At 45.1% G+C, this 27,999-nt stretch overlaps 2 protein-coding genes across 13 annotated transcripts in view; one reads left to right on the forward strand and one right to left on the reverse strand.

Moving 5' to 3' along the window:
• The window catches only part of ADD1 (adducin 1), a 57,895-nt gene extending 55,487 nt beyond the window's left edge, over positions 1-2,408 (forward strand). For 10 of the 12 annotated variants that reach the window (XM_052683060.1, XM_052683062.1, XM_052683065.1 and 7 more), the window contains one exon: positions 3-2,408. In XM_052683060.1, the coding sequence (XP_052539020.1) occupies positions 3-355 (353 nt within the window). In that variant the 3' untranslated portion in view covers positions 356-2,408. The remainder of the gene's footprint in view (positions 1-2) is intronic. The other 2 variants (XM_052683069.1, XM_052683071.1) reach the window with 1 other exon arrangement.
• Positions 2,129-27,998, reverse strand: MFSD10 (major facilitator superfamily domain containing 10). The gene is made up of 13 exons (XM_052683080.1): positions 27,733-27,998; positions 24,602-24,791; positions 22,419-22,515; positions 18,889-18,992; positions 17,796-17,954; positions 15,470-15,658; positions 10,924-11,032; positions 10,023-10,134; positions 8,570-8,678; positions 6,861-6,951; positions 5,367-5,414; positions 4,468-4,557; positions 2,129-3,747 (listed from the first exon to the last, which is right to left on the reverse strand). Exons 2-13 carry the CDS (start codon positions 24,770-24,772, stop codon positions 3,641-3,643), a joined length of 1,386 nt encoding a protein of 461 aa, XP_052539040.1. The 5' UTR covers positions 24,773-24,791; positions 27,733-27,998; the 3' UTR covers positions 2,129-3,640.
• Position 27,999: the final 1 nt, after the last annotated feature.

Consider the following 27,999-nt stretch of genomic DNA (forward strand, 5'->3'; position numbering starts at 1 on the left):
AGAGACACAGCAGGACCAGACCTACAGAGATGACAGTGATGCTGCAACTTTGAAGCAAACCCTCCCAGATCTCACCCCCGATGAGCCTTCAGAAGCACTCAGCTTCCCTCCCTTAGGAAAGGAGGAAGGGAGATGCGATGAGGATGTGTCCAAAAGCCAAACTGAATCACCTGCGGCAGCAGATAAGGAACCCCAGCCTCAGCCTGCTGAAGAACCAGCGACTCCAACAGCTGAGGAGGGGACGGCAGCTGATGCAGGTAGTGATGAATCTCCAGGAAAGTCCCCATCGAAAAAGAAAAAGAAGTTTCGCACTCCTTCCTTCCTGAAGAAGAGCAAAAAGAAGAGTGACTCCTAAAGGCCAAACACTGCAGAAACACTGTCATATTTTAAAATTCATTAACCACTAGAATGTACCAGATTGTACTGAGTGTTTTGTCTTATTATGTACATGAATGCAACAAGTAATCCAACTAGCCCCTCAAGTTATGGCTTGATCGTTTAAGGTTATAACCAGAAATTAACATCCAAAAAGGTGCTAATCCTGTGTTTTCAGCAGCTACCACCGATCTGATCCCTAATTTCTAAGCAAATATAAATGACTTCCATGTAGAGGCATTGAATCACTGTTTATACCTTAAAGCCTACACCGCTTTACGGAAGAATAAAACCAAGCTTTTGCCATTAAGAGTGCAACACAAATTGCTTACCATGAGCAGCGTTCTGTTTCAAAATTCTGCTCCAAGTCATAAGTAAATTTCTTCTTAACTGGTGACTTCTAGCGAGGATGCTTTTGCAGTGGTGTTTTCAGGGGATGTGCTCTCGAACTGACATGTAAGCTTGCAATCTTGTGATTACCGGTCAGGTAGCAGTAAAGCTTTGTGACCATCCGTTCCTTCCTCACTTTTTCCCCACTTCTGACTACAGTAACAAAATGGAAGTGTTTTTCACTTACACCTGGCGCTTGAAGCCATCCTTGTGTAGGACTGAAGTAACTGCGCCGTGTGTATTGATGGAGCCCTCTGTCCAGGGATTGCAGCTTGAGGGAAATCAGTTCTCGGCTCCCTGAGAATCTGCCAGATGGTGATGTGGCTGTTGGGTGCAGTGAAAAGGTCAGTCTGCAGTGAAGCGAAGCCCAGATGGCTGCATTTTAGGCCTTAGCACAGATTTGTTCCACCTGTTCAAAAATACCCTGGGTGCAAGTGCAGACCTGCTGCACAGAAACCCCATCTGCAGCATTTTGCAACTATTTCTTCCTGTGATAAAAATGTAAATGTGTTACACTGAGCATTGAACCTTGTTTCAATATTATTTTCACTTACAAAGAACCTCACAATTGGTATTTCTTTATTTTGTTGTTCTTGTTGCCAGCAGTAAAGGACAGGAATTCCAGCTAACCTTCTTAAGGATGTATTTTCACAGATGTTTGCTATAAATGTTTGTTTAGTACGTAGCATGGTGAAGAAACTCACTTTCACTACTGAATTAACTCTTCTCCAGTTACTGCCATGCTCTATCACTAATTGGGTAAGCAGTCTCAAGATGAGAGGTGAGGCTTGCAGGAATCCCCCAGGCGCTGTCACTCAGCCCCAGGCAGGGAAGGCCGCTCCTCGCCTCCCAGTGGCAGCATTGCTGGTTTTAAAGCAGAAACACTGAAAACTCCTGCGTGGGAGAAGGCAGCGCTTTGGCTCGCAGCGCGCAGCAAACAGGGTGGGTGTTCACTGCAGGACGACGTCGGTAGGAAGAAGAGCAGAGAACTTAATGCCTTACAATTCACGTAGTAGAAAGCATCGCAGAAGAGATGGGTTCAGCAGCTGGGGGTTAGAAAGGCCTACATTAGGCCTGGGGCGTTGGTACCTTGGGTTGGCTTCAGGCAGTGAAGGGAAAACGGCAGAAATGGCAATCAGAGCTGTAAGGCTTCAGGTGAGCAAAGAGCTTTCCAAGTAGTATTGAATGCTGTGAGGAATGGAGCTTTGCCCGTTTGGGGTACGGTGGGAACTGAAGCAGCAGTAACTCACTGTGCAGAGAGACCCCTAAACAGCAATGTTTAGTCAGGGCTGCATGGCACTAATGGCTTTCAGCTTGTACTTTAACCTTGTATGTCCTCTGTACACTAGGAAGCATACAATACTTATTTTGCTAAATTGTGTTTTATTGCAGGGTCGTAATTAAATTACTAATTGCTCTATGTTTCAGTTCAGTAATGGAGTCCCTCCATTTATCTTTGACCACATATGCAATGACTTTTAATTTCAAATTTTGTAGTTTGTTCTTTTAATTCTTTGTATTACAAATGAAATGTAGTCATGTATGGTATGGTTACACACTCTGGGGCAAATTAAAGTCCTGTATTTTTCTTTTTCTTGTATCAATTAAGTTCTACTCACAAATAAAACTCTTTAAAAAAAGCACATTCCTATTTGCTTTCAAAACTTCTACTGTTCTACAGCTGTAAACCTGAACATTTAATTAATTAGCTCCATTTTCTGTTAGTCATTTATCAATGATTTAATGTATTCTTGGAAACAATACTTAAACTTGCTCCTGCAGGGCTTCCTTCCCAGGCATTCTACCTGAGCAGTTGGCAGGAACTGGTCCCTAAAAAGCAGAAGCAGCTGAGCTCAAATAGAAGGTGGGTGTTGTGAGAAGGTGGAGGGGTCCTTCGCCTTCCCCTAAACCCCTTCCCTCCCCTGGCCTTCCAGCACAACCTCTGCTGAACCTGCCCCAGCCCTGCTGGAAGCACTGTTGGCTGCTGGAGGGTTGTGGTCCCTGCTGAGGGCTCCTGGACTCCAGTTTTGCTGTGCCAAATCATAGTAGCAGTGTTGGGTTTGCACTGATTACTGACTGGATGAGTGCACAATGTAACAGTTTATTTGTAATGCAAACGAACAGTGGTTGGTCATCAAAAAACATGCAGTACCAGAAATATAAAACAGCTCAATTTAATTTTAAGTGTAGTAAAAACAATCCATTGAAGACCAAAGTACCAGGCAGGCTCAGGAAGCCTGGAGCGTGCTGCTTGCTCATCTTTTTGGTTGTCAGGTTTTAAGGCAGTTGATACAGCTCTTACCAGCTCCACTGACAGATAACTTGTGCGGCTCTCATCACTGGCGGTGCAGCGTCCCGTGTCTGTCAGACAGCTCCTGTGCATTTGTTCTCTGCTAGCTGGAGGCAGAAGAATCCTCTTTGTGGAGGCTTTGGGCAGTGGGGTTCACCAGGCTTGTGCTGATGGCAAAGGAGATGCACAGAGAGCAGCTCCTTAGGCTGCAGTGTGGTGGCAGCAGCACTTGATGTCCAGCTGTCGTATTGGGGCACGGTGTGCAGCAGCGCTGCCGTAAGGCCGGTCTCAGCTTGCCAAGCCTCATCTGATGGTCTTCATGCTTTACTAAACTGCAGCATGTTTTGTTTTCTTTTTTTTGGTTTCATTTTCAAAACTGGCCAAGGCAGTTGTGAGGCTGTCAGCTGAAGTGTTTGTGGAGGCCATAAGAGATCTGCAGCCCGCTGTTACTGCATGTGGTCGTTGCACCTTGCTTTCCACAACATCCTCTTCTCCCAGTTTGGTCAGTGGACTCAGGTGGTGAGAATCGGGCGGTGGGGAGGTCCTTGGAAACTGGTGATAGCTCTGGTTTCTTCTTGCCTTTGCCTACTCCTCCTTTGTCTGCTGTTTGATAGAACCGAGTAAAATGAAGGGGATGAGGAAAAAAGCTCCACAGATGGTGAAGCAACTCTCTGCCCCTGCCAGCCAGTAAACTGAAAAGGAAACAGATTTTGTTATATTTAGCATAACTGTCCATGCACATGTGAACAGCACTCAGAGCTGCTGATAAAATGGAGAACACAGGTGCCAGTACAGCCATGACCACTGAATCCTTAATGCATGCTCTTGCTTGCACGTTATAAACAGGAGGTGGCTAATAGTATTGCTGGCAATAATTCTCCTCCAATATAAAACAACAGGATAAAAAACACCTATTTTAAATAGGGTGTTTTCATTTGGTATAGAAATAGGGGAAGTTCCTGTTCACTTACCCGCTTCAGTCACTGGGCAGCTCTGACTGTCCCTAGCACATGCTCCTCAGCTGCTCCTGCTCATAGCTGTCTGCTGCTCCTGAGTGTCTCATGCTGTTGCTACTGATCTGCTCCAATGTGCATAGATCTAATGCTTGGGGTTGGAGGAAAGGGCACTACACGTGCTGTGCCCTGCAGTTGTTGTGCCATCTTGGCTTTGCCGTAGTCTGAAGTTTGTCCCTTCCCTTCCAGAAGCTCACTGCCTGCACCGCAGGGCGGCTGTTTGTCCCCATGGTCAGGAAAGTGGCTCCGACCTCTCTCAGATTTAACTGAGCTCAGAGTTGAGGCTGGGACACGCTGCATGGAACAGGGGTTGTGGTTCCCCATTTCCTTCTTCCCCAGCCGGGCCGCAGGCACCTACAGTGCCTTTGTGTGTTGGCTGGAGCACACAGCCCCACTCACCCGTGGCTGACAGGACAGGTCCCAGCGCCCTCGCAAGGGCCCCCAGGCTCCTCAGGATCCCCATGACTCTTCCTTTTTGGCTGGCAGAACCTGGACAAGCAGAGGGCCATCAGTCAGCCTGGAGCTTTGATTTGCTTGGGGCAAGGACAGCGTGAAGGGCAGGGTACTGCTCTAGCTCTTGGGCCTGCTTCTTTTGGACTTATTTCCCACATGCCGTTGTTCTTCCTTTCATTTCACACTTACTGCCTGAGCCGTGCTTTTCATTCTCACCTAAGGTAAGCATTCATTAATACAAAACATCAGGACTTGTCAAGCGTGCTTGCCCACGGCCACCTTGTGACTCCCTGCTCACAAAAAATACCCCAGAAACCAAACAGACCAAAAAAACCAAGCCCACACTCCAAAACCAACAAAAAGCTTTACTCTATCTAGAAAAGCTACATTTGCTTCTCTAGATTTCAAAGCAGTTCTGGAATTGCTGAGGCAGAGCAGGTATAGGAATCCCATCACCTTACTTTTCCCCTCAGCCAGCACTGCAGTGTGGCAACCTTGCTTATGAACCAAAGCTGAAGAAAGCTGTTGTCTACAGCTGCCAACACAGCTACGTCTGTTTTGTGAGCTAATGAAGCAACCACTACCACACATCCCCATCTTCTCTGAGGAATGAAGAAGGAATGAAGGAGGAATGATTTCCCTCTTCATAACTGCAGCTGGGAGGAGGGGGACACTTCAGCCAAGCTGCCTGAGTCACTCGGCCAGCGTTTTTGTACCAGAGGTGTACCAAGGACCCGAGTTCCTGCTGCTGCATCTCAAAACTTGAGGTCAGTTCCTCATTTGAGCCCATTGTGCAGAAAGTTGAATTAAGTGACTGAGGGCTGCCCCCCAGAACGAGCACTCACCGTAGCCTGAAACCACTGCAGACAAACACGGGATAACAATGGCAGCAGCTGGAAAAATCCACAAAACAGACTGTGAACAGCAGAGTTCAGTTACCAGCAGCAGTGACAAACATGTGGTGCAAACTCGTTACTACTGCAGAGAAAAATGCTGAGCTCTGAGGCATTGTACCAACAATGAATCATAAGGTTTAATCCCGTTCAGTAATGAAAACACCCCCTCAAAGCCAACCTGCAGGAAGAGCCCAGAGCCAGGAACGCTCTGCGCAGGTGTTTCCCATTAGTGCTCCATTCCAGGAGCCCCTGGGAAAGGGGCGGCCAGGTCAGAGCAGCTAACTGGGACCATTCCAGGTCGCTGCAGAGCTTTCGGGGCAGCGGGGAGAAGGAATCGCTCACGTTTCCAACAGACTGTGAGGTGCCTGTAAGCAGAACGGCCCTGCGCCGTGCTTAAGGCTTCAGTCATGGATGAGAGCCGCAGCCACCTTCTGCCTTGGGAAATAAGAGTTAAGTCCAACTCGAAGAGGTTACAACATTTTAACAAGAGCCAAGAGCTGTGCGGCCAGCACTGCCCTCTTACTGAAACAGGGACCTTCTTCGCCAAGAGGGAAATGCTTTCAGCATACAAAGCTGAATCGTTTCTGGGAAGGAAAGGACAACTGAGAGCAGAAGGATAAACGTGTTGCTGTAACTCCTGGGGCAGGGGAGGGAGAGAGGGGAAGAAGAGGCTCTTTCTGGATGGCTGAGCTGGCATGCTGCACCCAGGCGTGTAGCTTGGAGGACCAGGCTTTTAACATAGAAGCACAGTCACACAGAATGAATACCAGCTCTCACTGAGGCTGTCAAAATCAAGGTGAGCTGCAGATAAGATCTAGATCTTGAAGCCTGTCCAACACACAGCTGCTCCTACACAAGTAAGGCACTAAGGAGATGCATTTTGTGATTGTTTACTCTTAAATCAAGCTGTATTGTGCAGAAGATGAGTCTGTCTTCCTCTTTCATAATTAGTCTTATTTGAAGCTGCTTAGCAATAGTTGCCAGTACTGGGAATATCTCATGTCTCTTTTTTATTCTTTTTTTCCCAGATACGCACTTCAGCAATGCTCCATCACAGATAAACCCAAATGATTTGTAGCTGTTTCCCTGAATAATGGAAAACATCTTTATGTTTTCATCATTTCAACATCTAAATGCTCTCTTGGTGCCTTTCCTGAGATGAGCATTCAGTGAATATTTTTCTTCTAAGATCTGCTGAAAGAGAAGGAAAAAAAACCTCAAGAGCCTCACAGTGAGATGGGACAGCAGGAGCACTGGGGATGCGTTCAGCCATCACCATGGCAACTTCCTTGGATACAAACAGCATCAGAAAACAACAGACACTATTCCTTCTAGATTTAATAAACAGAAACATCAGCTTCTGTTACATAGGTTGAAATAAGACATGCAGCTTTTTTTTTTTTAATGTGCAGAAAAAATTCCTTGTGCTTTTGAATAGCTCACCAAACGAGTACAGCAACAGTCCAGCGCTCAGCAGGGTCACATTTGCAGCCCATCCAATTAACAGGAATGCTGGAATCAACAACAAAATGGCCTGCAGAATGGAGGAGTCACAGCGTTACATGTAAGCCATCCTTGTCACAGCCTAACCCCAGCTGTGCTGCCACGTCTCTTCTGCTGATGCCTTACACTTCGACCAGAAGCAGAAAGCCCTTTCTTCCTGAATGGACATTTTAAATTTAGCTGGATGGCCACACAGTTCACCTCTCAGTTCTCTCCCTCTCACACTGCAGACAATCCATGTGCGGAAGTCACCCCTTCAGGCAGGCTGTAGTTACAGCCCATGACTGATTTTCTGCAATTGAAAAAAATCAGATCGGGCACTTCTTTGACATGATTTACTTTTTTCCCCCTCCTCATGCTGAGTTGAACAGTCCAGAAATCTCACTTTAACTCTTTACCTCCTGAGCTAAACCAAGACATGAAGAAGCTTGCAAGCAATAGGACTACAGCTCCTCAGTTTTTTCTCAGCAGAGCTGGCTGGCTCGAAGGACCACATCCTGCCCTTGAGCTTTTGGAGTCCGTACTTACGGAGCCAAGAAGAAAAAATGAGGGGAATGGCATTTGAAATGGATTCGCTACAGGAGAAACCAACATCATTTCTCTCTTCCAAGAAACAACTCCAGTTCCCCTGCCTCATATACGTAACTGATCTGGTTTTTTTTCCTATGAGAGCTAAAGGCTGCTGCACGTGTCACAACTGAATGGTGTAATTCCACTCTCGCTGAATGTCTCGTTTTGATAACTCAGTTTTAAAGCCTCTTGTAACTGCTGTGCCAAGAGAAGACGCATAAGCCATACAGTACAGGCTCGTAAAGGAATCACCAGAATTACTACAGCAAAAGGAGGAGCTCCCATACGAGCTGCTCAAGCCACATGCACCTGCAGGATGAGCATCCAGGGGCCAGCAGGTCCTGCACAGTGCACGTGTGTTTACAAACAGCCATTGGCCAGCTGAGCTAACTGATCTCAGCAAGGTACCCACACCCCTCTGTGCAGGGAAGAGGAAGGAAGGAGTACTGAAATGAGCAGGGTGAGCCTCGGCTTGCATAAACTGCAGTACAGTGGCAGCAAACACAGCGGGGTGACAGAGAGCGTAGAGGAAGCGGATGCAAAGGAGAAAGTGGTGCTAGCAGGGCTGTGCCAGCTTTCTTTCACAGGGAAATGTTTCCTCTACGACACAACGGGCATATCCTATGTTTTGCCCGCCAGGGAGCAGGATGAGGGTGGTTTCATAAGCTGAAAGAGCTTTCAAGAAAAACCAGAAAGGCATGACAGATCAGCCATGAAGCTGCTTTAGTGGTTTCAGCGTCTACACTGTAAGAGAAAACTTTGAAACAGAGCATAACCTTCGCAGCATTTTACTCAACTTGCACAGATACTGTTCACATTTCCAACTGCAGCTATCCACGAAGTTTCAGTCATAGCATAGCTGATATGCTAAGAAATGCCTCTGGGATTCCCAAGTTCAGTTAGAGCAATAGCTGCTTTTCATTCAAATCTATAAGTCATTTCAATGAAAACAGATAGATTTCTTTTGATCAGACGAGCACAGCTATAGCCTCCAACCATCTCTCGTTGCTCTTTAGACTGAAAATGGATGCATCAGATTTGTGAGTGAAAAGAAAGAAAATATTGACATATATATTTACCCTTTTTACGGCTCTGATTTCATTTCCTGGCTTTATTCGGCGAGCATAGCCTCCCTGGATCACAGCCATTGTTATTCCAATAAAGAAAAACATCTTGCCCTGCTGCATACTGGAAGGGAGGCAAAAACAGTTGACACAGTCATGCATACAGAATTCCACCCTGGGATTGGCAGGTGCAGTGCTGACCCTCTCCTGAAGGCGAGAGAGAAAATGCTTTTAGGTGTTCACACGGGCAGTGCACAGCTCTTACTACAGCTGATGTTAATTTCCATGGCTGGGAAACAGAAAGAAGGTAGCAGCTGAGATCTTATGTGGAGATGGGATGGCTGCCAGCAAGTACTGCAGTGCTCTCTTGGAGTACAACGATGGAGCCAATCTGTTACTAGGGTGGCACACAAAGAGCCAACCCTCACCCTGTGCCATGGCAGCCCCTGCTGTATGCACTGAGCTGTTGGCTTCTGAGCAGTGAGCACTTTGCTTTCTCACAACTGCTGTCACTGCTCACGTAGAGATCGACTGAGGATCAAGGCACAGGATGGGCACTGGCACAGTGCTGATCGTGGGTCACTCTGGGAGGTGTGCATTAGCACTCCCTCCACCCTCAGGTCCTTCTTCCAGTTTCACCTCTCTTAGCTACCTGACCACGTGGATATTCACAGCTGAAAGTTCTCGCCTCTATAACAAGCTTGTTTGTCACACAGCCCGTACAGTCAGCATTAAGCTGTGTATCACACTGTGTGTCTATGCTGAAAGGACTGTGCAGATGCAGGCTTAGCACACTAGAAGACCTTTCCCTGTTGCACACACATTCGTTAAGCCATAAACTGTAATGAAAGACAGACGTGGAGAGATGAAACAAAATCCTGAGAATTACTCAAACATGAGGACAAACATGAGGAATCAAGCTATAAGATCAGGTTCCTGGCTGGAAATCGTCCTATGAGCTGGCAGGAAAAGTATTTCAAGCTGAGCTTCTTTTAGTGGATTCTGTTCTCTTTCTTCTCTAGTGTCTGACTAAAGGCAATCAAATGCCATATGCAACACAGGACTCAGATGAGCAGCATAGGTCAATAGTTATCCCTTCATCCTTGGCCTTCTTGTGCTCTGATACTGAAGAACTCTTCTGGGGAGGAAGAGAAAAGCTTCTATATAAATCAATTAGTACATTCCCCCAGCTGTAGCTAATTCAGGAGCTTTAATTTAATCTTGTGTATTGACTTTCTTTTTAGGTCCTAGAAGTTATGAATTCAAAGAGTATTTCCTGTTGTGATAAATAGCATGCCTATTTTTTATTAAATTCTTCCTGCAGAGCCCAAGTGGAACTGAACGCAGTGAGTGCTTTTTGCCTATTACTAACCTCAGTGTCTCACTTGAAAATAAAAGACTTTAAATTAAGATTTTGGAAAATATCTTAAATAAAATAACCAACATTTATCTCTTATGCATACTATACCTGCTGAACTGGAATCGCTGGTGAGTAAGAAAACTCAGCGTATACTCCAATCCAGAAAACAGGAAGAGGTACAGGAAGTAAGCCAGGCCCAAGATTTTGAGGTTCTGAAGATCTAAATAAAGAAAACACCCCCCAGAAAAAGTTATGGTGGTATTGTTCAGGCACTGCTTGAAAATATAACAGCAATAGTGGAGTAACGTTTAATAACTGTACAAGGAAAAGGATCTTCACTTTAAACATCCATTCAAGATATGCCACAAAATGGTTTCTGCACATTTCCTCCCCTCTTGTGAGGGCCAAAAAACCTGATCTCTCCCTGTGTCACAGTGCTCTCACTCACCCAGTCCGGTTCCTCTGCCTCACATTTGTGCTGCTATACATCCCCTGATTTATTTCTTCTTAACCAATATCTGCAAGCAGTCTAACACCTGAATGCTGCTTTCAAGACAAGATTGGCTAAAGCAGAGCCAATGTGCCAGGTGTACCTAACAAATGCTGATTTATTTTTTATGGTTTAAATAATTCAATGAACGGAAATGTCCAGCTGAAACCCACATCTCCATACCCTGAAATAAGAAAAATCTGGCTGAAATTTCCCGCTTTGCAGCTCAGACCAGTGTACTCAAATGCCTGTGACTCACGCCTCTGTCTTTTTACAGCCCTTCACTTACTGCAGCCTACCCCAGCTAGCCCCTGCCTGAAGGACAAGGGAGCAGCAAGTCAGATGCCCTCAAAACACTGATCTCTAAAACCAGGCTGAGCACATAAATCAAGAGAGCGAGTTGTAGAACAGTTAACGAAGTGCTGCTTCCAAAACTGCATGACTAAAGTCTCTGAACAGAAACCATCTCCACATACAAAAAGTCATCCAATCCAACACAAACAGCCAGCTAATGCTTACTCTGATCTGAAGGGGCCTCCTTTCCTTGGGTGACTGCAGAGAACTGAAATAAAGCCAAAGGACTGAGCAGGTCAGCTGCTGCCTGAAACCCGGTTGTCACAGAGGAGACCTGGTCAAAGAAAGAAATTTATTTCAAAAACTGATGCACTTACTGCCACAAGGAATTGACAGGAACATTCAAAAGTGCTTTAATATATAAATAAACTACCTGAAATGAAACAATGCAACTGCTATTGAAATCTGAGTGACACACAGTAACATCCCAGACTTTCTGAACACAGAATGGTCTCCAGCACTATAACCAGAAGGCAAAGCACTGCTAGCAGCTTTCTCTGGAAAAAGAAAATAGCTTTTTCCCTGAGTTCCCTAAAAAGCAGCGTATGGGAACTGTTGATCACGGCCCAAACCTCTGATTGACCACCTGAGGCGAGCAGTGAATCAGCCACGGGAGCACAGGTGAAGGCAATTCACCTGGGCTACCAGGAAGGGAGCCTGGCTGCACCTCTCCAAGACTGCATTTAAGGGCTGACTGCCAGCAAGGAAGGATCTCTTTCTGCTGATTGCTCCTTGGGGAGCTTGCTGTGAGCCTGCAACACTGGTGAGCATTTTCCATTTGTCTTTGATTATCCTTACAGTGTGATAATCTTACTAAGCCTAATTTTTCTGTATACTTATTGACCATCTACTGCTTTATAACATTTGTATGCTTATTGATCTTAAAGCAGAAACAGCTCATTCTCCACAGCCCAAAGGTGGCTTGATTTGGTGGCTTTTCTCATCATCCCTCCTGTCCAGCAAATGCATGCTGGGTAAATACTGGCACACCTGCCTGCAAGCTCATGGGAAGGTGAGGATTTGCAGCGTGCTACAGCTGTGAGAACAGCAGGTAGCAGTGCATCAAGTGACAGCCTGTGTGGGCACTGGTGGTTCTTTTAGCCAGCCAGTGACACCTCCTGGGGAAGCAACAGAAAATACCATTTTTAGAGAGTCATTCTTCAGAGATATTTCTAGTGAGATTCTCAACAGCAGTGCTGTGTGGCTTCTTACAGGACAAAACTTATTTTGTAGTACTGCTCAGCTCAACCTCATTTTGTACCCAGCAATGCCATTCCTGTGCCTCATCAACAATTTTGGAGATGCTTATTCTTCCATCTGTTGAGAATTTAATTTTTTGTTTATTTTTATTGTTAAATATGAAATATACATACACAGAAAAAATACTCTGCAAATTCTTAAGGAAATATCTCCCTTTGAAATAGGAGAATTTAGGCTGTCACTTTGCATGACAGTCACAGGAAGAGAGACTCAAGAATCCCTACTTGTCACAGCTGGCATTGAACACCCCCAAAGCACTGCACTGGCTTTATGTGATGAGCTTCCTTCTCAGCCCAGCTGGGCAAGGCAGAAAACACTGCCCTTCAAAGGCTGAGACTAAAGGTCACATTATCAAGGGGACTTCACCTCAGTGCACAGCCTGTGGGCTTGCTCTGTAAGAAAGCTGTAAACAAATCAATCTTCAAAATGCTCTTAACTCTACCTCTGTCTTGTTTTGATGGACAGAGCTTGTGAGCATCCAGCAGCATAGCTCTGGAGCACAACAATCTCGTGACAGCAGTCAGTTCAATACAGCAGGCTGGTATTATGTAAAGCCATAAAGCTGCTGATCCACATAAGGCAAACTGGGCTATTTATTTCCCCTCCACTGTGTGTATTGCAGAGGGTAGACACTCCCAGGAAGAAGTTTCCTCGTGCTTTTATGAGGTCTGTAAGAGGATTTCCTGAAGCTGGCTTGTGACAATCCTCAGTTCCTGCATTTGTTGGCACCACAGAGTTTGTAGTGTTCCATACAGAACCCAGTAGCAGGTAAGTCTCCTCAGGAATGTCTGCTAGTATTAAAAAACATCTGCACTTTGTATGTCTTTTAATGATTGGTCATGTCAGATACAAATACGGCTACTACAAAGTTGATTTTATCTATGTAGAAATACACTTCTTCTATAATTCTCCTACCTTTGCCCTAAAGCAGTAAGTTAGAAATGACTTCATCCACTGATAAATGGAAACTTTCTCACAACTGATGAAAGCATTCTGCTCCCCCAAGCAACAAAGCACACACTGCCCATCGCTGTGAGTGTTACGTGCTGTACAGTTTAGATTCTTTGCAGGTTCAAAATCTGCAGTGTCTTAACTTGTGATTAACCTCTATGCTCATAACTTCTTCATAACTTCTGAGCAATTCCAGAATTGCTCAGTTCTATTGCATGATCACCCAAAGCACCTCGAACAGCAGGCATTTCTCACAGTGTCTGTTTGCTGCTTTCTTCCATTGCAGAGGTATTAAGGACTGTGTCCTAAAGTAACAGTGGGTCCAGATGAGGAATGCAGCCAGGGCCTTGCAGCCTTAACCTTTGAATCAGACACTGATTATCATGCATAGAAAAGAACCCTTATTTTATCTTGAATTTGCTAGTGATTCTGCATGGCCCTACATGTGGCTCTTACATGAGTAGCTGAACACCAGAGAAAAAAGACCCTCCCTTTAGCAAGCCAGCAATGCTTGCAGCTAGCTTAGCTAAAAATGACACAAAAGCTCTGAAAGGGTCCAGGTTCTACTTGGTGCATTTCCATTCAACCCTTCTATCAAGCAAGTCACAGCAGCATCTCTTCTGGCCACCTCATGTAAGTCTCTGGTCCCTTTTCACCTGAAAAACTTGAGGAATAGTGGGAAAAAGAGTAAGAAGGATAGCAAAAGCTCTTTGGATGATGTTTCATGCTTTCTCATCCTGACCCCTGTCATCTTCCTGGTTTTACAAGTTAATTCCAACGTGAATGAAAGGAAGATTTGCTCTTTTCTGGAGCAAATGGACTCAAAGGTCTTTGTGGGCTCCTTCCAGCTTGAAGTATTCTATTATTCTTCTATAAAAAGAGGACTGAGAAGAACACAGATATCATGAGAACACAGAATAAGTCAAGGAAACAGATGTGTGATCCCACTGATGCAACTTCCTACTGGTTGTCATTACCACTTCCCCCTTTTCAGAGCCATGTCATTCCAGTGCACTCCATTCTGACACTCTAGTAACACCTGCCCCACCACTGTCCAGACAAGTGCCAGAAGGCAGACAACACGCCTGCCTTTTCCTTGCCATGCAGAGTGTAAGAAAACTGCTCCTCTTGCACTCCAGGTGGGAGGACAAATCATGGTCAGCTTAGCAATTAAACACCTTGTATTTAGCATGACTGGGATTTGGCCACCTGGCCCCAGAGGGAACTGTTAATCCTCCTCCTTTAATACTTGCTGCTGCATGAAGGCACAGTCCAAAGTGCAGGAAGAGAGTATTCATTTTCTTATCATGGCTCAGTCATGTTGACTAACACAGATAGCTTACCAGTAGAACTCTCAAGAGGATAATGAAATGGGAAGAGAAGTGGTCAACAACCAGGCGGTGAGGCCCCGTGGCTGTTTCTCTCTTCAGCTAAGATGGAATTGTTACAGAACGTGACTCCACAGCACTTCCTTACAATAAATATGTTGCCATCAGCTCAGAATGTACAGCTCAAACCAACAGCAGGATTTTATTTGGAATGCTTAGAAACAGCCAAATAGGAAAGGGGAACAGATGACACATGGAAGAGCTCTAAAAACATTAATTAATTAATGAATTTCAGAAGTTGCAGTGCTTTGGAAGATACACAAGCAAACAACTTCACATCAGACACACCCTACTGGCAAACAATCAGGGAAGGTCTGAAGTTTTGCCTGGGCAGAAGCATTGCAGACAAGGTTTGTGAACAGCACTTAGTAACAACAAATTCCTTTGGCCATCGAGAGACCACGCATGATTCAGTGGGTGAGTGCTGCTTAGAAACAAGGCATGACAGGAAAGAATCGATCCAGCTGAAGACCTCCAATCAAGTGTTTCACTCAGATACCAAGGGCTGAATTCAGTCTCTCCCACACCAAAGGAGAATGTTCCAAGAGACTTTGTATCAGAGACAGAGTTTGGACAGCACCTATATGAAACCATAATGCTAACCATAATGCTAACAAGTGTTCAGCTCCACAAATGCAAAAAGTCACTGCATGTTAGCATACATAGATATTTTATCTGTGGAAGACAGAACAGCTCAGAAATAAGAGTCACTGCTACTTCAGAGCTCAAAATTACCAAGCACAGACAAGACAGCAGTTTTAAAAAATTCTAATATATACTGGGTAACAGGAAGAAGATCCACAGACTCTGATGTGTGTACTGTTATGATTGGCTGAAATTCTTCTCCAGGGAACCATTCCAATCATAGTTTAAAAATTATTCTCTCCCTCCCAGGTTCCCATTAGCTTTTGACCACAGCAATACCAGCAATTAATCATTCATGCTAATTACAAACATTTCTCATATTGCCCTGGGCTGGGAGGTGAGACCATCTTACAACCACTTTGATAATACTAAATGCTAGTCCCAGGAATGAGCTAAATTCCTGAGATGCTGGCTTAGCCCCTTCTTCACTACATCCAGTATCTCAGCAGTTCTCAAATCCTGCTTACCCGTTTTTCTTTGGGAAGTGTCTCTGGAAGCAGGAAGAAGATGAAAATCAAGTCAGCTGCAGCAAACGTGAGTGCTAATAGTGCTGAACGGAGATAGAAGACTTCTCCTTTTTCTGTCTCCATGGCTAGATAAGCTCCAATCATGGGACCCAGGGTAAAACCAAGGGAGAAAGCAACACCAATCATTGCCTGCAAAGATACAAACGGACACTGACACAAAGTTATAGACCCAGTGTGTTAAGTTAGCTCAGTTCTAAAACTAGACCCTTATTTGCCTTAAAGAAGTGTAAACATCAAATGTAACCACCTTGAGGATGTAAGGAATGCACAGCACTGAATGTGAAAAAGCTGTTATTTCCAAATATCCCATTTTATTTTCACCTTAGCAGCAAAGTGGCAGTGACAAGCTGCAGTTTGATGAAAGGATATCTAGGGATACCATTCCTTATATGATTATGAGGGAAAGAAAGTTGAGAAAGGCAAGAATGACTCTCATCTCAGGAACTGCTCAGCCAGCAGATCCTTCAGCCACAGCATAAACTTTAGTAGTGTAAAACTGTTTGGACAAGGAAGGATAGCACCGTGGTAGGAAAACACAGTGATCACAGAATCATAGAATGGCCTGGGTTGAAAAGAACCACAATGACCATCCAGTTTCAACCCCCCTGCTGTGTGCAGGGTCACCAACCAGCAGACCAGGCTGCCCAGAGCCACATCCAGCCTGACCTTGAATGCCTCCAGGGATGGGGGCATCCACAGCCTCCTTGGGCAACCTGTTCCAGTGCATCACCACCCTCTGTGTGAAAAACTTCCTCCTAATATCTAAACTAAACCTGCCCTGTCTCAGTTTAAAACCATTTCCCTTGTCCCATCACTATCCACCCTCGTATACAGCCGTTCCCCCTCCAGTACTGGAAGGCTACAATGAGGTCTCCCCAGAGACTTCACTTCCCCAAGCTAAACAAGCCCAGTTCCCTCAACCTTTCTTCATAGGAAAGGTGCTCCAGCCTTCTGATCATCTTAGTGGCCCTCCTCTGGACCTGCTCCAAGAGCTCCACAATGTCTATCACTTCTAAACTGATTTGGTAATTTTTGTATTTAGGAACATAGCAAACAATGAGAGGCTTCTCAGAACTACCTGGGTGTAATACAACAGTGCAGAATGTGTCTAACTTTCTTTAAAAGATATGCTGAGACATATGCATTCACACATGCAGGACCTAAACTTGTGCCACTCCAGGAGAGCATTTTCTTGCTTTTTTAGTCTATTTGACTTTACTTGTAGTACTAAACTAAAAGAGGTGAGATCATGCTCATGTGTCCTGTTCTGTTTCAGCCTCCTCAAGCAGCATCCTCTCAGGCAATGCTACAGCACAGTTTGGGAATAGCATCAGTCAGGACTCTTTCCAAAAAGCAGAATGAACATGCCTACTCTGCTTTGAAAAAGAAGAGAAGAAATAGTTTAGCCATATGGATGTCAGCCATGCTGTACTAAACTACTTGCTCTCGAGCCCTAAAAATAAGATGTGACCCATTTTATTTACTGGTGCTGTATGGCTGTCCTTCCCCATAAATGTATTTTTGTTCACCAGGATTATGATAAATAGTTTGGAAAATTCATTAGCTATCACTGTGAAATCCCCTCCCAAGAAGCAGCTGTCCCACACAGTGATTTATAGAGCTGTTAATAGAGGTTTGGGGCCCTGAGGCTTTTATAAAATAAAAGATCTAACTAGCAATCCACAGCCAAAGTTCAGCCTGTAGGGTGTTTCCATCTGGTCTGCTGCTGTTTAGAAGAGGAAAGGGCAGCTGTTCGTAACACTTGCTGCTCAGTCAGCCAAACACCACATCCACCACCCGCTGAGCCCAGATCCTAAAGTCAGTGCATCATCCAGTGAAGGCAGGAGGCATACTGGGCAGCGCTGCTGCACTTCCACAGATAAGAAAGCTTAGAAAAATGGGTTGTCCTGTAACTGGGCTCCTGTTACCAAAATTGGGCCATTCTGAGATGAAGGATCTTTTATTTTCTCAGCTGTTACAATCGGGATTAAAGTTATCAACAGGAGTAATAGATTTAACACTTAGGCCTGTAGTTGTTTCCACACCTAGGACACCTGCATTTCACTTGTAGGTAAAAGTCATAGACACGTAAAGGCTGAGAGCTCACCAGCAAAGTGACCTGGTATGTTTTCAAAAGCAACGTAATATTAAAGTCATGTTTTCACTTGATCAATGAACACACATCTGAGGAAGACATCCTGAGCACCTGAAATCAATTAAAAGTGAACCAATAAAGCCAAGTATTTATTTCACATGTGTTACTCACCATGCCCTTGCTCCGTGCTTTTGGAGAGCCCAAGTCAGCTATTATGGCTGTGCAGAGGCTGACATTCCCTTTGCTTATTCCACCTATCATTCTGGACAGAAGAAAAACGCCGAAAGACCGAGATGCAGCCCATAGTGCATAAGATGCTATCAAACCCATCTGCAAGTAAGAAAGGGTTTCTTATAAAGGGCAGGAAAATGTATCTTGTTTCTGCACATTTTGCTGCTCAACATTTGTTTTGTTTTGTTTTCCTGACTTTCAACAGCTGCTCCAAAAACTATACAACAGACACACATGAATATACTGATACAGGGCAATGTCCCGGAGAGCAATACAAAAGAGTAGAAACAAAGCCACAAAATCTCCATATAATTGTGAGACTACCAATAGAATAAGAAGATCAAGGAAAACTGAAGGGAGCTAAATCGTTCCAGGCATAAGACCACTTTAGTACATGCTGTTCCATTTGTTCCCAAGAGAATTTTAAGTTCAAAATAAGAGTTCTAGCCACTAAATTAATCAATCATAAACACATATACTTCTTTAGTTCAGTCTCCACAGCCCTACAGGGCAGCTGGCTTTGGATATCACTCACTGCCAAGTTCCACCATGTATGTATGCACATGCTTCTGTAACTAGAGCGCTGTACTTTGACTAGCAAGAGAGAAAACTTCCTGAAGAATGATCATTTCCATAAGAAAAGTAATATAGGACTGCCTAACCAACAAACCCCAGGCTCTCTGAAACAGGTCATGAAGTGATCAGCCCTCAGGCACTTGGGGAATTCAATATACAGGGATTACGTCTCACATTTGCAAACTGTACACCTGAAGTCAGATTCTCATACACAAAGGTAAGGAATTTTGGAAAATCCCAGAAACTGGTATTTTGGTGCCTTTTAGGTACAATTATGGATCTGGGAACTTCAGTTTAAGCAATCTGTTTTGGAAGTGTAACCAAGTGACTTGGCAGGTAGTCAACAACCACCAGATCTAGAAGACTGAAGCTCCCATCTTCTGTGCTAGCCACAGGATCATAGTGCCTTCAACTGCACAGTGAAATCACATGACTAAAACCAGTGTGAGACACATACCGCTGTCATCAAGATGACTGGCCTTCTGCCCAAGCAGTCTGATACAGCTCCAGTGAGGGGAGAGGAGAAAAACTGGAGGATGGAAAACATTGAGCCAATCAGACCTACAAAAATAAATAAAAGATAAAAATGCATATCTTCAGATGTGCTGCCTTCATCTTCAGATACCAAGTCCAACTGTCCCAGATCTATGACTCCATTATGTCCATTAAAAGCACACAATTAAATGTAGAACAGCATCTACAAAGAATAGCACACTCTCTGAAACCAAGTCACCCTCAGAACACTGATCTTCCATCGTTATTTCACTGAGGAGGCAAATCCACAGACAGACCAGAGTAATAAGGATAAGCTGGATGAGTCATTGGTTACTTCATGGGTGAGGAGTGGTTTGAAACTCACTGGTTATAATGGTACACAGATTTTCCAATGTTTTCCGAACTGACTTCATATATTTTCTGTTCCTAATGCAGAGATAATGCAGCCTTTAATAGTCATAATTCTTTTAAGAATTTTTTGATTGTTTGAACCTGATTCTGCCACTTATAATTAGCTTTCCTTCTTATCATGGAAAGAAAGACATAAGCACTGCTGTTAGAGAGACACACTAAGAGGTAGGAGTGATTCCAACAGACTCCAAGGGTCTTTTGAAATCTGCCTCCAGCTTCTGTGATCTTTAATTCCTCTTTTCTCTTGCCATCTCAAGCTTCACATACACATTAATTTGCACCACGCTCTCAACAAGCAGGCAAATAAATGCCTTGCTGTCACAATTTTTCCTCTGAAGAAAAAACTGGGCTACGCATCTCAGATCATCCTGTTATCAAAGCTAGAAAAGACTGAGGAGAGAGAGATGAGCAGTATGGTTCCCACAAAGCTTAAAGGAGGCAGAATATTGATACTGAATACCTCAGGGGGAGCAGTTCCTAACAGCTCAAAAGTCTAAAAGATTCCTATAGTTCCACACACTGGCAGTTTAAGTTAAGGAGAGAAGTTTCCTTAACTTAAGTTTAAGTTAAGGAGAGAAGCACCACAAATGCCCAGTCATGTCAAAGGAACAAGCTGGGAGCTGGAGGTGACAACACTGGCAGTACCCTTGCTAGACACACAGTGTGGACTGGGCAGAGCAGGGTTCCACAAGCAGAGTCTGTCTGGTGACATTCTGAGGCAAAACAAGTGGAAATAAGGCTGTACCTATGATACAGCTTAAGTGTGGGCCCAAGCCTGAGCTGAAATAAAGCTCCTGAGTCACTGGGCAGAAGGTGTAGGCAGCGGCTGGTCAAGGCAGTTGAGAGTTTGGCAGTCAAGGCAAGAGTCCTGACATCAGCAAGGAAGGTTTCTGCCTTGAAGAAGTTGCAGTCTCAGCAATGCTGAAAGACAACAGAATATACCCTGCACTGGGAGAAACAAGATAACCTTGCAAGTATCTTTCCAACTCTATGCTCTGTGCTGCACCAGGCAACAAGAAGATCGTGGTTGCCTCTGCTTAACATCAAAGTGTGATGAACCTTTCCACTATAACCATTTAAGGTGCAGTCAGAAAAGATGGGCTGAAAGAGCAGCTGACTACAACTAAGAAAGCCTATCCATCTTTCCCTGCTCCTGCAGCCTTGGTCAGCTCTCCAGTGAGCTAATTCAACTCAATCTGGCAGAGAGCTGATCTAGGATAAAGAAAAGACTTCTGTTGGTTTAGGAAATCAGATGGCTAAGAGGTGCTGTCAGCAAAGCCAGCAGAAGAGATGGAAACAAAAGTGGCACCCACTCTCACTGCCCGCAGCTGTCAGATAATTAGTGGACATTCCCATCATGGCCCATTACAGCTCCTGAACGCTTTTCTCCTAAACAGATAATATCAAGAGGTAAAAGCTTCCTTTCCGAGACAAACATTTTATCTGTATGTTCCCAGTTACACGTTATATTTTCTTCAGTGAACAAAAAGGTCAGGTCAGGTGGACATCTCTGGAAAGAGAAGAGAGATTTCTCCTGCCCTGTGAAAGTCACTGAGCCAAACCCAGGGATACAGCACTCCCAGGAGTGCAGGACACAGCAAGGAAAATGAAAGGCAGCAAGTTGGACATGACTGTGAGCTCCAGCCCCTTGTTTGAACACAGCCTGAGATTGTGAGGAGGAGCGAGGAGGAGAAGGCCTGGAGGCAGGCCTTAGAGGAGACAGAAAACAGTTTCTGAGGGATTAAACTGTTTCCTACCATTCAAAGCCAGTAATTGGAATGAATGTAAGCACTGGGTTTCCTGTACTACCTCTGCAGGAGCTCACCCATCTTGGAGTGTTTTAGTGACAGCAAAGGATTTTGGACCATGCAAGTCAGCAGCCCTGCTGCATTTAATAGGACTAATAAGACCTAGAAGCAGTGCTGCACTGTAGCTGCCTAGGGGAGGTGGGACTTGAACTCACAGGCTTCCAGTTCCGGTGTTTCCTACTGACTGATTTCCAATCAGTTGAGAAAGGAGAGTAATTTCTGTGACCGTGCAGGGTCTAGCACAGCATGCTTCTAACTCTCAGCTAGCAGTCCAACAGTAAGGCCTGTATTTCTGAAGCAATCTGAAGAACAAATTAGGATAATTCAGGTTAAAAGGGACCTGAAAAAAAGTCAGCTCCAGTGGCTTATAGGATCAACTCTGAGGTCAGACTGAGTCATTCACGGGTTCATCCCGTCAGAGTTTGAAAACCTCTGAGGATGGAGACCACAACACCTTCCTGGGCAGTTCATTCCACTGACCATCATCGCTGTGAAAAAGTTTCTCCTTATTTCCAGCCCGAACATCTCTTCCTTCAGACCTATGCCTTGCTGCCTCTCCAGCTACCATGCACTTCAGTAAAGAGCCTCACAGCCTTCACGTCAACCCTTCCATTATTACTGTAAGGCTGCCAGTAGCTCTAGGCTGCCTCAGCCTCTCCATCTTCACAGTCCTCTGCTGAACTCACTGCAGTTTATGGATGTCGTCTTTGTACTGAGGAGTAAGAACTGTACACAGTGCACATCATGCGTACTAACAAGTGCTGAGTGGAGGGAGATGAGCATTTCTCTCCCTCTGCTGGCTCTGCTCCTGCTCACACTGCCCAACTGCTGTTGGTGCCCTTGCTGCTGGGCACACTGCAGGCTCAGCTTGCTGCTCACCTGGACCCTGAGGACCCTTCAGCAAGGCTGCTCCCTGCCAGTCAGTGCCCAGCCCACATCAACAACAGGGACTAGCCCTTCCCGAGGGCAGGACCTCACTTTGTCTTCACTGGATTTCATAAAGTTCTTGTTGGACCATTCCTCCTGCCTGTCTAGATGCCTCCAAATGACAGAGAAGTGCTGTCCAAATAATTCATCTTTGTTAGTTTTACAAAAACAAAATCATTTTTAGTCTACTGCAAGAGATGCAAGAATGCTACTTGTGGTGACTTTTTTGTGCGTTTTTGTTTGTTTGGTTTTGGTCAATTTTTCATCATTCCTCACAACAACATTGAGGTAACTTGAAAGTGCTGCAATTTTTTTTAACTTTTATTTTTATTTTTTAATTCCATACCTCCAAACAAGACACTGTTGTATTTCCTCTCGGGAGGCATTCCAACCATTGCTGCAAACCAGTCCACACCACGTTGCAATGACAAATAGAATCCATCCTGCAAAACAGATAGCTGGGAAATAGAAGACTGTTTCTCTGCTTTATTTCCAAAGACAGCATCAGAGCTTAGTGAACTAGTCATGATGCTAAATGATCCCTCCTCTCCTTCTCCTCCCAGGGAAAATTTCCTGTTGTCATAGGCTAAAAATAGCTTAAACTGTGAATGCTAACATGGAACAGGTGACTGAGGATATGTCTTTGGGTGGGCAGATGTCTGGATTAGAATTTTTTAAACTATCGGTCCCACTGCTTCTAAAATCTAGACTAAAAATGGCATGTTTCACATTCTTCAATTAATAAAGCAGCCCGAGAGACACTCTATCCCTCTACAGATAGAGTACAGATGATCTAGACTAGGAGAGCCAGGGGTGTTAGCTCCACAGAAAAGAAGAGATGGAGCGAAAAAGAATGGTTGCTGAGATGAGGAGGAGGGCTTGAAAAGAGGGTCCTGGAAAAAAAGGTGAAAATCCTGGCTAGAAGAAATACTTTGGAAGCAGAGGAAGATCCCAGTGGTTACAGTTAGGGTTAGAGACAGAATAGGAGGAAAGACAAAGCCTACAGCTGCAGCTGGAGTGCGGCTGGAAAGGGACTGCGAGATAGAGGTGTGGGCTGCAAAAATAATTTTCCCCTGACAACTTCATCTTATCTGCTAACAAACACCTGAGAGTGAAAGCCATGAGCAGCTGCACAGCATGAAACAATATGACTTTTTGCCCTTCATTCCTAGATAGTAGTCATCTCTCCTCTAAGAACAGATGTTGAAAATAGTGAATGTGATGCTGGGGGTGGAAGAAAGTACAATCTCCTAAGAGGTGACCCAACAACCTCTCTGGGCAGCCTGTACGAGCACTCCACCACCCACTGATGTATAGATAAAACCTCCTGTGTTCCTGTTTGTGCCCACTGCCTCTTGTCCTGGCACTGGGAACCACTGAACAAAGCTTACTCTATCCTCTTTGCACTCTCCCTTCAGGTACAGGTCTTTATAGACATTGATGAAATCCCCCTGAGCTTCTTTTTCTCCAGGCTGAGCAGTCCCAGCTCTCAGCATTTCCTCATAGCAGAGGTGTGCCAGTTCCTCCCATGGTCATCTCAGAGGCTTCTGCTGGACTTTTTCTGCAAGTCCATGGCTCTTTTGTATTGGGGGAGCGCAGGGCTGGATACAGTACTCCGGTGCAGCCTCAGCAACACTGAGCTGAGCACAAGGATTATCTTTCTTCATCAGCAGTGCTTTGCCTAGAGCAGCTAAGAATACCATTAGCCTCTTGGCAGCAAGGGCAAGGCGCTGTTCCATGCTCAACTCTGCGTCCACCAGAACTGCTTTCCAGATGGGTGTCCCCTGCATGTCCTGGTGCCTGGGGCTGTTCCCCCCAGCTGCAGGCTTGGCACCTCTTGCTGAACTTCAGGAAGTTCTCATCAGCCCAGCTCTCAGCCCATTCACTCCACCCAATCCAGTCCTCAGCTACTGCTGGTGAATGAACTACGAAAACCTCTTCTTGCTGATACCACTGCTCTCAGCAGCCAGATGATAAGGGATGGATTTTGCATACAATAATGTATGATTCGATTACAGAGCACATCATGCATTTAGGCATTAGTGTCTGGCTGTTTGTTTTGATAAACAAGCCTGGGGCAAACGAATTTATCAGCTAGATACAAGTGCATCTTATACTGCAGCCAGATTTTCTATATCCGTTTTCAGAACTAAACAGCACTCAAAAGCAACACACATTATGATACACGAAAGCATTCATCTTTTAGATGAGACGAAGATCACTGCAACAATCAAACGAATAGGAAGAGCCAGGACCAGTATAAAGTAATTACAAAGGACAGCCCCCAGGAAATAACTGAATTTTCCCTCAGAACAAATCTCTAATTTCAGTGAAATAGCAAGAAAGAGGAACCTTACCTCCGTTCACAAAAAAATAAAAAATCATCACTCCACGAACAGTTTAAATGTGCTGGATGTTGTTCTGCCTACAGCTATTTGGGTTGCCCTGAAACAAAGGAATTTTATTCTATCCTCCCCTAAATGTCTCATGCCTAACATTTTGAGCAGGCTGCCTTCCTCTATTGCTTACCTCAGTCTGGCTGTAATAATCAAGGATGGAAGGAAACAATGGCAAGATGAGAGCAAATCCCAACAAGTCAATGAGGAGTGCCAGGAAGACGATCGTAATAACACGACTGCAGTTCTGCTCTTGCTTGTCATCAGCGGAGCTGCTGCTGGCTTCTCTCTCTCTCAGAGCCATGTTCCCAAGTGCTCTGATCCTAAACAATTACATTTATATCCAGTTAATAGAAAGATAGAAAGCATTTTGCAGGCCTTTCATAACAGTACTTTACTGATTCATTCTTGCTTTTTATGGGTCTCATAATAATAAACATAAGTTATGGCTATATTAAACTGCCTGGTTTTCAAAGGGAACAGGACTTCATCTCTCTAGACTTAGTTCTTAGCTCTGTACCAAACTTACCCTCACGAAAACCAAGCAACAAAGGCAATAAGATTATGAACTCTCTTAGATTAACGTCCCAAATATAGTGTAGGACTAAGGAGCATTTAAAGTTTGTTAAGCTTTACCAAATGTTTTAAACACAGCATTGCTTTAAAACAGACAAGGTGCTCTCATTTTGATTATCTGCATTCAAATAACTAATAGACTTTTTACACTTTCAGAGTACACTGTAAATGACTATGATAATATCACTTGAAAACAAAAAAAGAAAAAAAAGAAGGTAAACTTCCAAACTATTGCAGGAATGCTGCCCTCGGGACAAATCCTTACAGCTGGACAGCAGCAGATACTTCAGAAACAAGCAGTTTTTGAAAACTTCTCTTCTTAACTTCTGCCTGACGGCCACTGACAGGATACGAATTGGGGCACTAAATGACTGAGGCAGCATTTCACCCTGTCAGAATTATCAGAACTATCAGAAGGAACTCTTTCTTTGAAAACATTCCAAAACAGTGTTAAAAGCCTAAACAACGATGCAGACGTTCATTTAACAAATAAAAAAGTCAGTCCATATTCTGAAAAACTTCCACTTCAACAGACATCAAACACATGGAGCAATACAAAAAACCACGAAACTGTGAATTGCAGGTTTGTAAAACATTACAGTACATCTCAGTGATAAGACAGTGAAGCCCCATCTACTGCAAAAATCCCTGATTATTTGTTACATTAAAAGAGGAAAAAAGGAAACTATTTAATTCAGCTGAAAGTCCTTCAATACCAATAAACCCATTGGTTTTAATAAATCAGGACAGAAAACACTGAGCATATAGGATTTTTATACAAATCCTATCCTAGGCAAGACACACCGTATTCTACATACAAGTCAATGTGTATATAACATCCTGCTATACTAACTAAAGATCTAACACTTTGTTATGCTCAGTTATAAATATTTTCATGACATTTCCTTACTTGTGGATTCAATTTACCAGCACTGAAGTGTTGTTAAAGTTCAAACACCATGAGGTAACCATGGAAGGGGGCCACATGCAATCTGTTTAAGTTAGCATAGTGCATTTAAATCTGCTAGTGAGCAGAGCAGTTTGGTTGTGTTCAAGACCATGGAGTTATAGAATATCACAAGTTGGAAGGGACTTACAAGGATCATGGAGTCCACCTTCCGGCTCCACACAGGACTTCCCAAACCCAAACCCTATGTCAGAGTGCTGTCCCAACACTCCTTGAGCTCCAGCAGCTCAGGGCTGCACCCACTGCCCTGGGCAGCCCATTCCATGCCCACCACCTCTGGTGCAGACCCTTTCCCTCACCCCCAGCTGCCCTCCCCTGACACAGCTCCATGCCGTTCCCTCAGCCCTGTCGCTGTCACACAGAGCAGAGCTCAGTGCTCCCCTCTGCTCCCTATGAGGAGCTGCAGCTGCCATCAGGCCTCCCCACAGCTCCTCTGCTCTGGCCTGAACAAACCACAAGATCTCAGCTGCTCTTCACACGTCTTCCCCTCCAGACCGTTCACCATCTTTGTAGCTCCCCTTTGGAGACTAACAGTTCTACGTTCTTTTCATACTGTGGTATGCCAAACTGGACACAGTAAACTCCCAAATCTCCATCAGCAGGGTTGCCCTCCTGAGTCTCATCCCCCATTCGGTACGTAGAGCCATGGTTGTCTCTTCTCGAGGTCAGAATTTGGCACTTTAAACTTCACGCAATATCCTTTTATTTAAAATGATATGTCATCAACACTACAAATATTTAGTAGTACTTATTTACCCAAACGACTTAAAAATCTCCGGAACCCAAAGCAGCCATTTGTTCAGACATAATCCTCGGCTCTGCGTCTGCCTAGCCAAGGGATGGGTTAACCATGGCAACGTCTATCTTGTTTTTCCTAACAATTTGTGTGTTCATTCACAGAATTGAATCAACAAGCTGAACTTTACTGCAATGTTCTTTACATAGGGCGACATCCTTTACACGTAAATCACTGCCATTTCAGCTTGTGTGCAGCTTGAACCTGCTGATGCCAGCACTGACCTTTCAGGGAATGGAGTTTGGGCCACATGGCCGCTGTTTCCCTTTTGCAACCTCCAAAGCACTCCATCTTTCTGCCTTTGTGCTCCATTGCTTTTGTTGTTCCAATCTCTCCATTTTTTACTTTTTTACTTTTTTTTTTTTTGCTAGGCAGGAAACCACAAAACATTTTATTAGGCCCCGGCATCCCGTCAGCAAAAACAAAGCACTTCACCTCGACCGTAACATTTGATCTTTGTGAGTCACGGTTTAATGCAGGAAGGAGATCTGCTCCTTGGATGTTCCTCGTTCCTGATATCTCTACCACCTGATACTCCCTTACCAACCCTCTTGAAATCGCCCAGCTCTGCCTTTCACCCACCCGAGCCTCGGGGAGGCTCCTCTGAGTGTTTAACAAAGTCCTGGCTCAGGTTAAATGAGGAATTTTTTAACCAGGGAAAAAAAAAAAAAAGTATATAAAAAAATTCCCAGAGCGGCACAAAAGCAGAGGAAACCCGAGCGGGGGAAGGGGCGGCCCTTCGGAGACGCGTCGTCCTCAGCGCGGACCCGCAGTCCCGGCCGCCGCCCGGGCAGAGCCGCAGTGCCCCGCAGCGCCGCCGGGAGCCGCAGTGCCGCCGAGGCGAGGCAGCGCCCGGCCCGGCCGCCCTCCGTCTCTCTCTCCCTCCCACCCTCCGGCAGAGCCAGCCCCGCGCCAGGCCACCTACCGCTCCTCCGCCCGCCGAGAGCCGTCCCTAGGGATGCTGCGGGCGGCGGCTCCTCCCCGGCTCTCTTCGGCGCCCGGCGGCCTTCCTCTTCCGGCCGGGGATGCTGCCGGGCGCCCCGAGGAGGAGCCGCCTCCCGCCGTGCCGGGCCGGGCTGACTCCGTGAGGGAGCAACGGCCGCCCCTCAGCGCGCGCCGCCGCAGCGCCCAAACGGAGCGCCGAGCTGCTGAGGAGCGCCGCTACAGCGGCCTTCAGTCACAACTAAGGACA

The sequence above is a fragment of the Tympanuchus pallidicinctus genome, unplaced genomic scaffold (assembly GCF_026119805.1).
Source record: "Tympanuchus pallidicinctus isolate F22 unplaced genomic scaffold, pur_lepc_1.0 scaffold2, whole genome shotgun sequence".
In the NCBI taxonomy this organism is placed as follows: Eukaryota; Metazoa; Chordata; class Aves; order Galliformes; family Phasianidae; genus Tympanuchus; species Tympanuchus pallidicinctus.

Bases quoted from the DNA above. Each gene is read 5' to 3' on its own strand.
- MFSD10 (XM_052683080.1), bottom strand. From the start codon at position 24,772: ATGGCTCTGAGAGAGAGAGAAGCCAGCAGCAGCTCCGCTGATGACAAG. The intron at 11,033-15,469 runs GTAAGCAGGATT...TTCTTTGACCAG, and splicing joins CACTTCCCAAAGAAAAACGG to GTCTCCTCTGTGACAACCGG. The intron at 6,952-8,569 runs GTAAATATATAT...TCCATTCTGCAG, and splicing joins AAATCAGAGCCGTAAAAAGG to GCCATTTTGTTGTTGATTCC.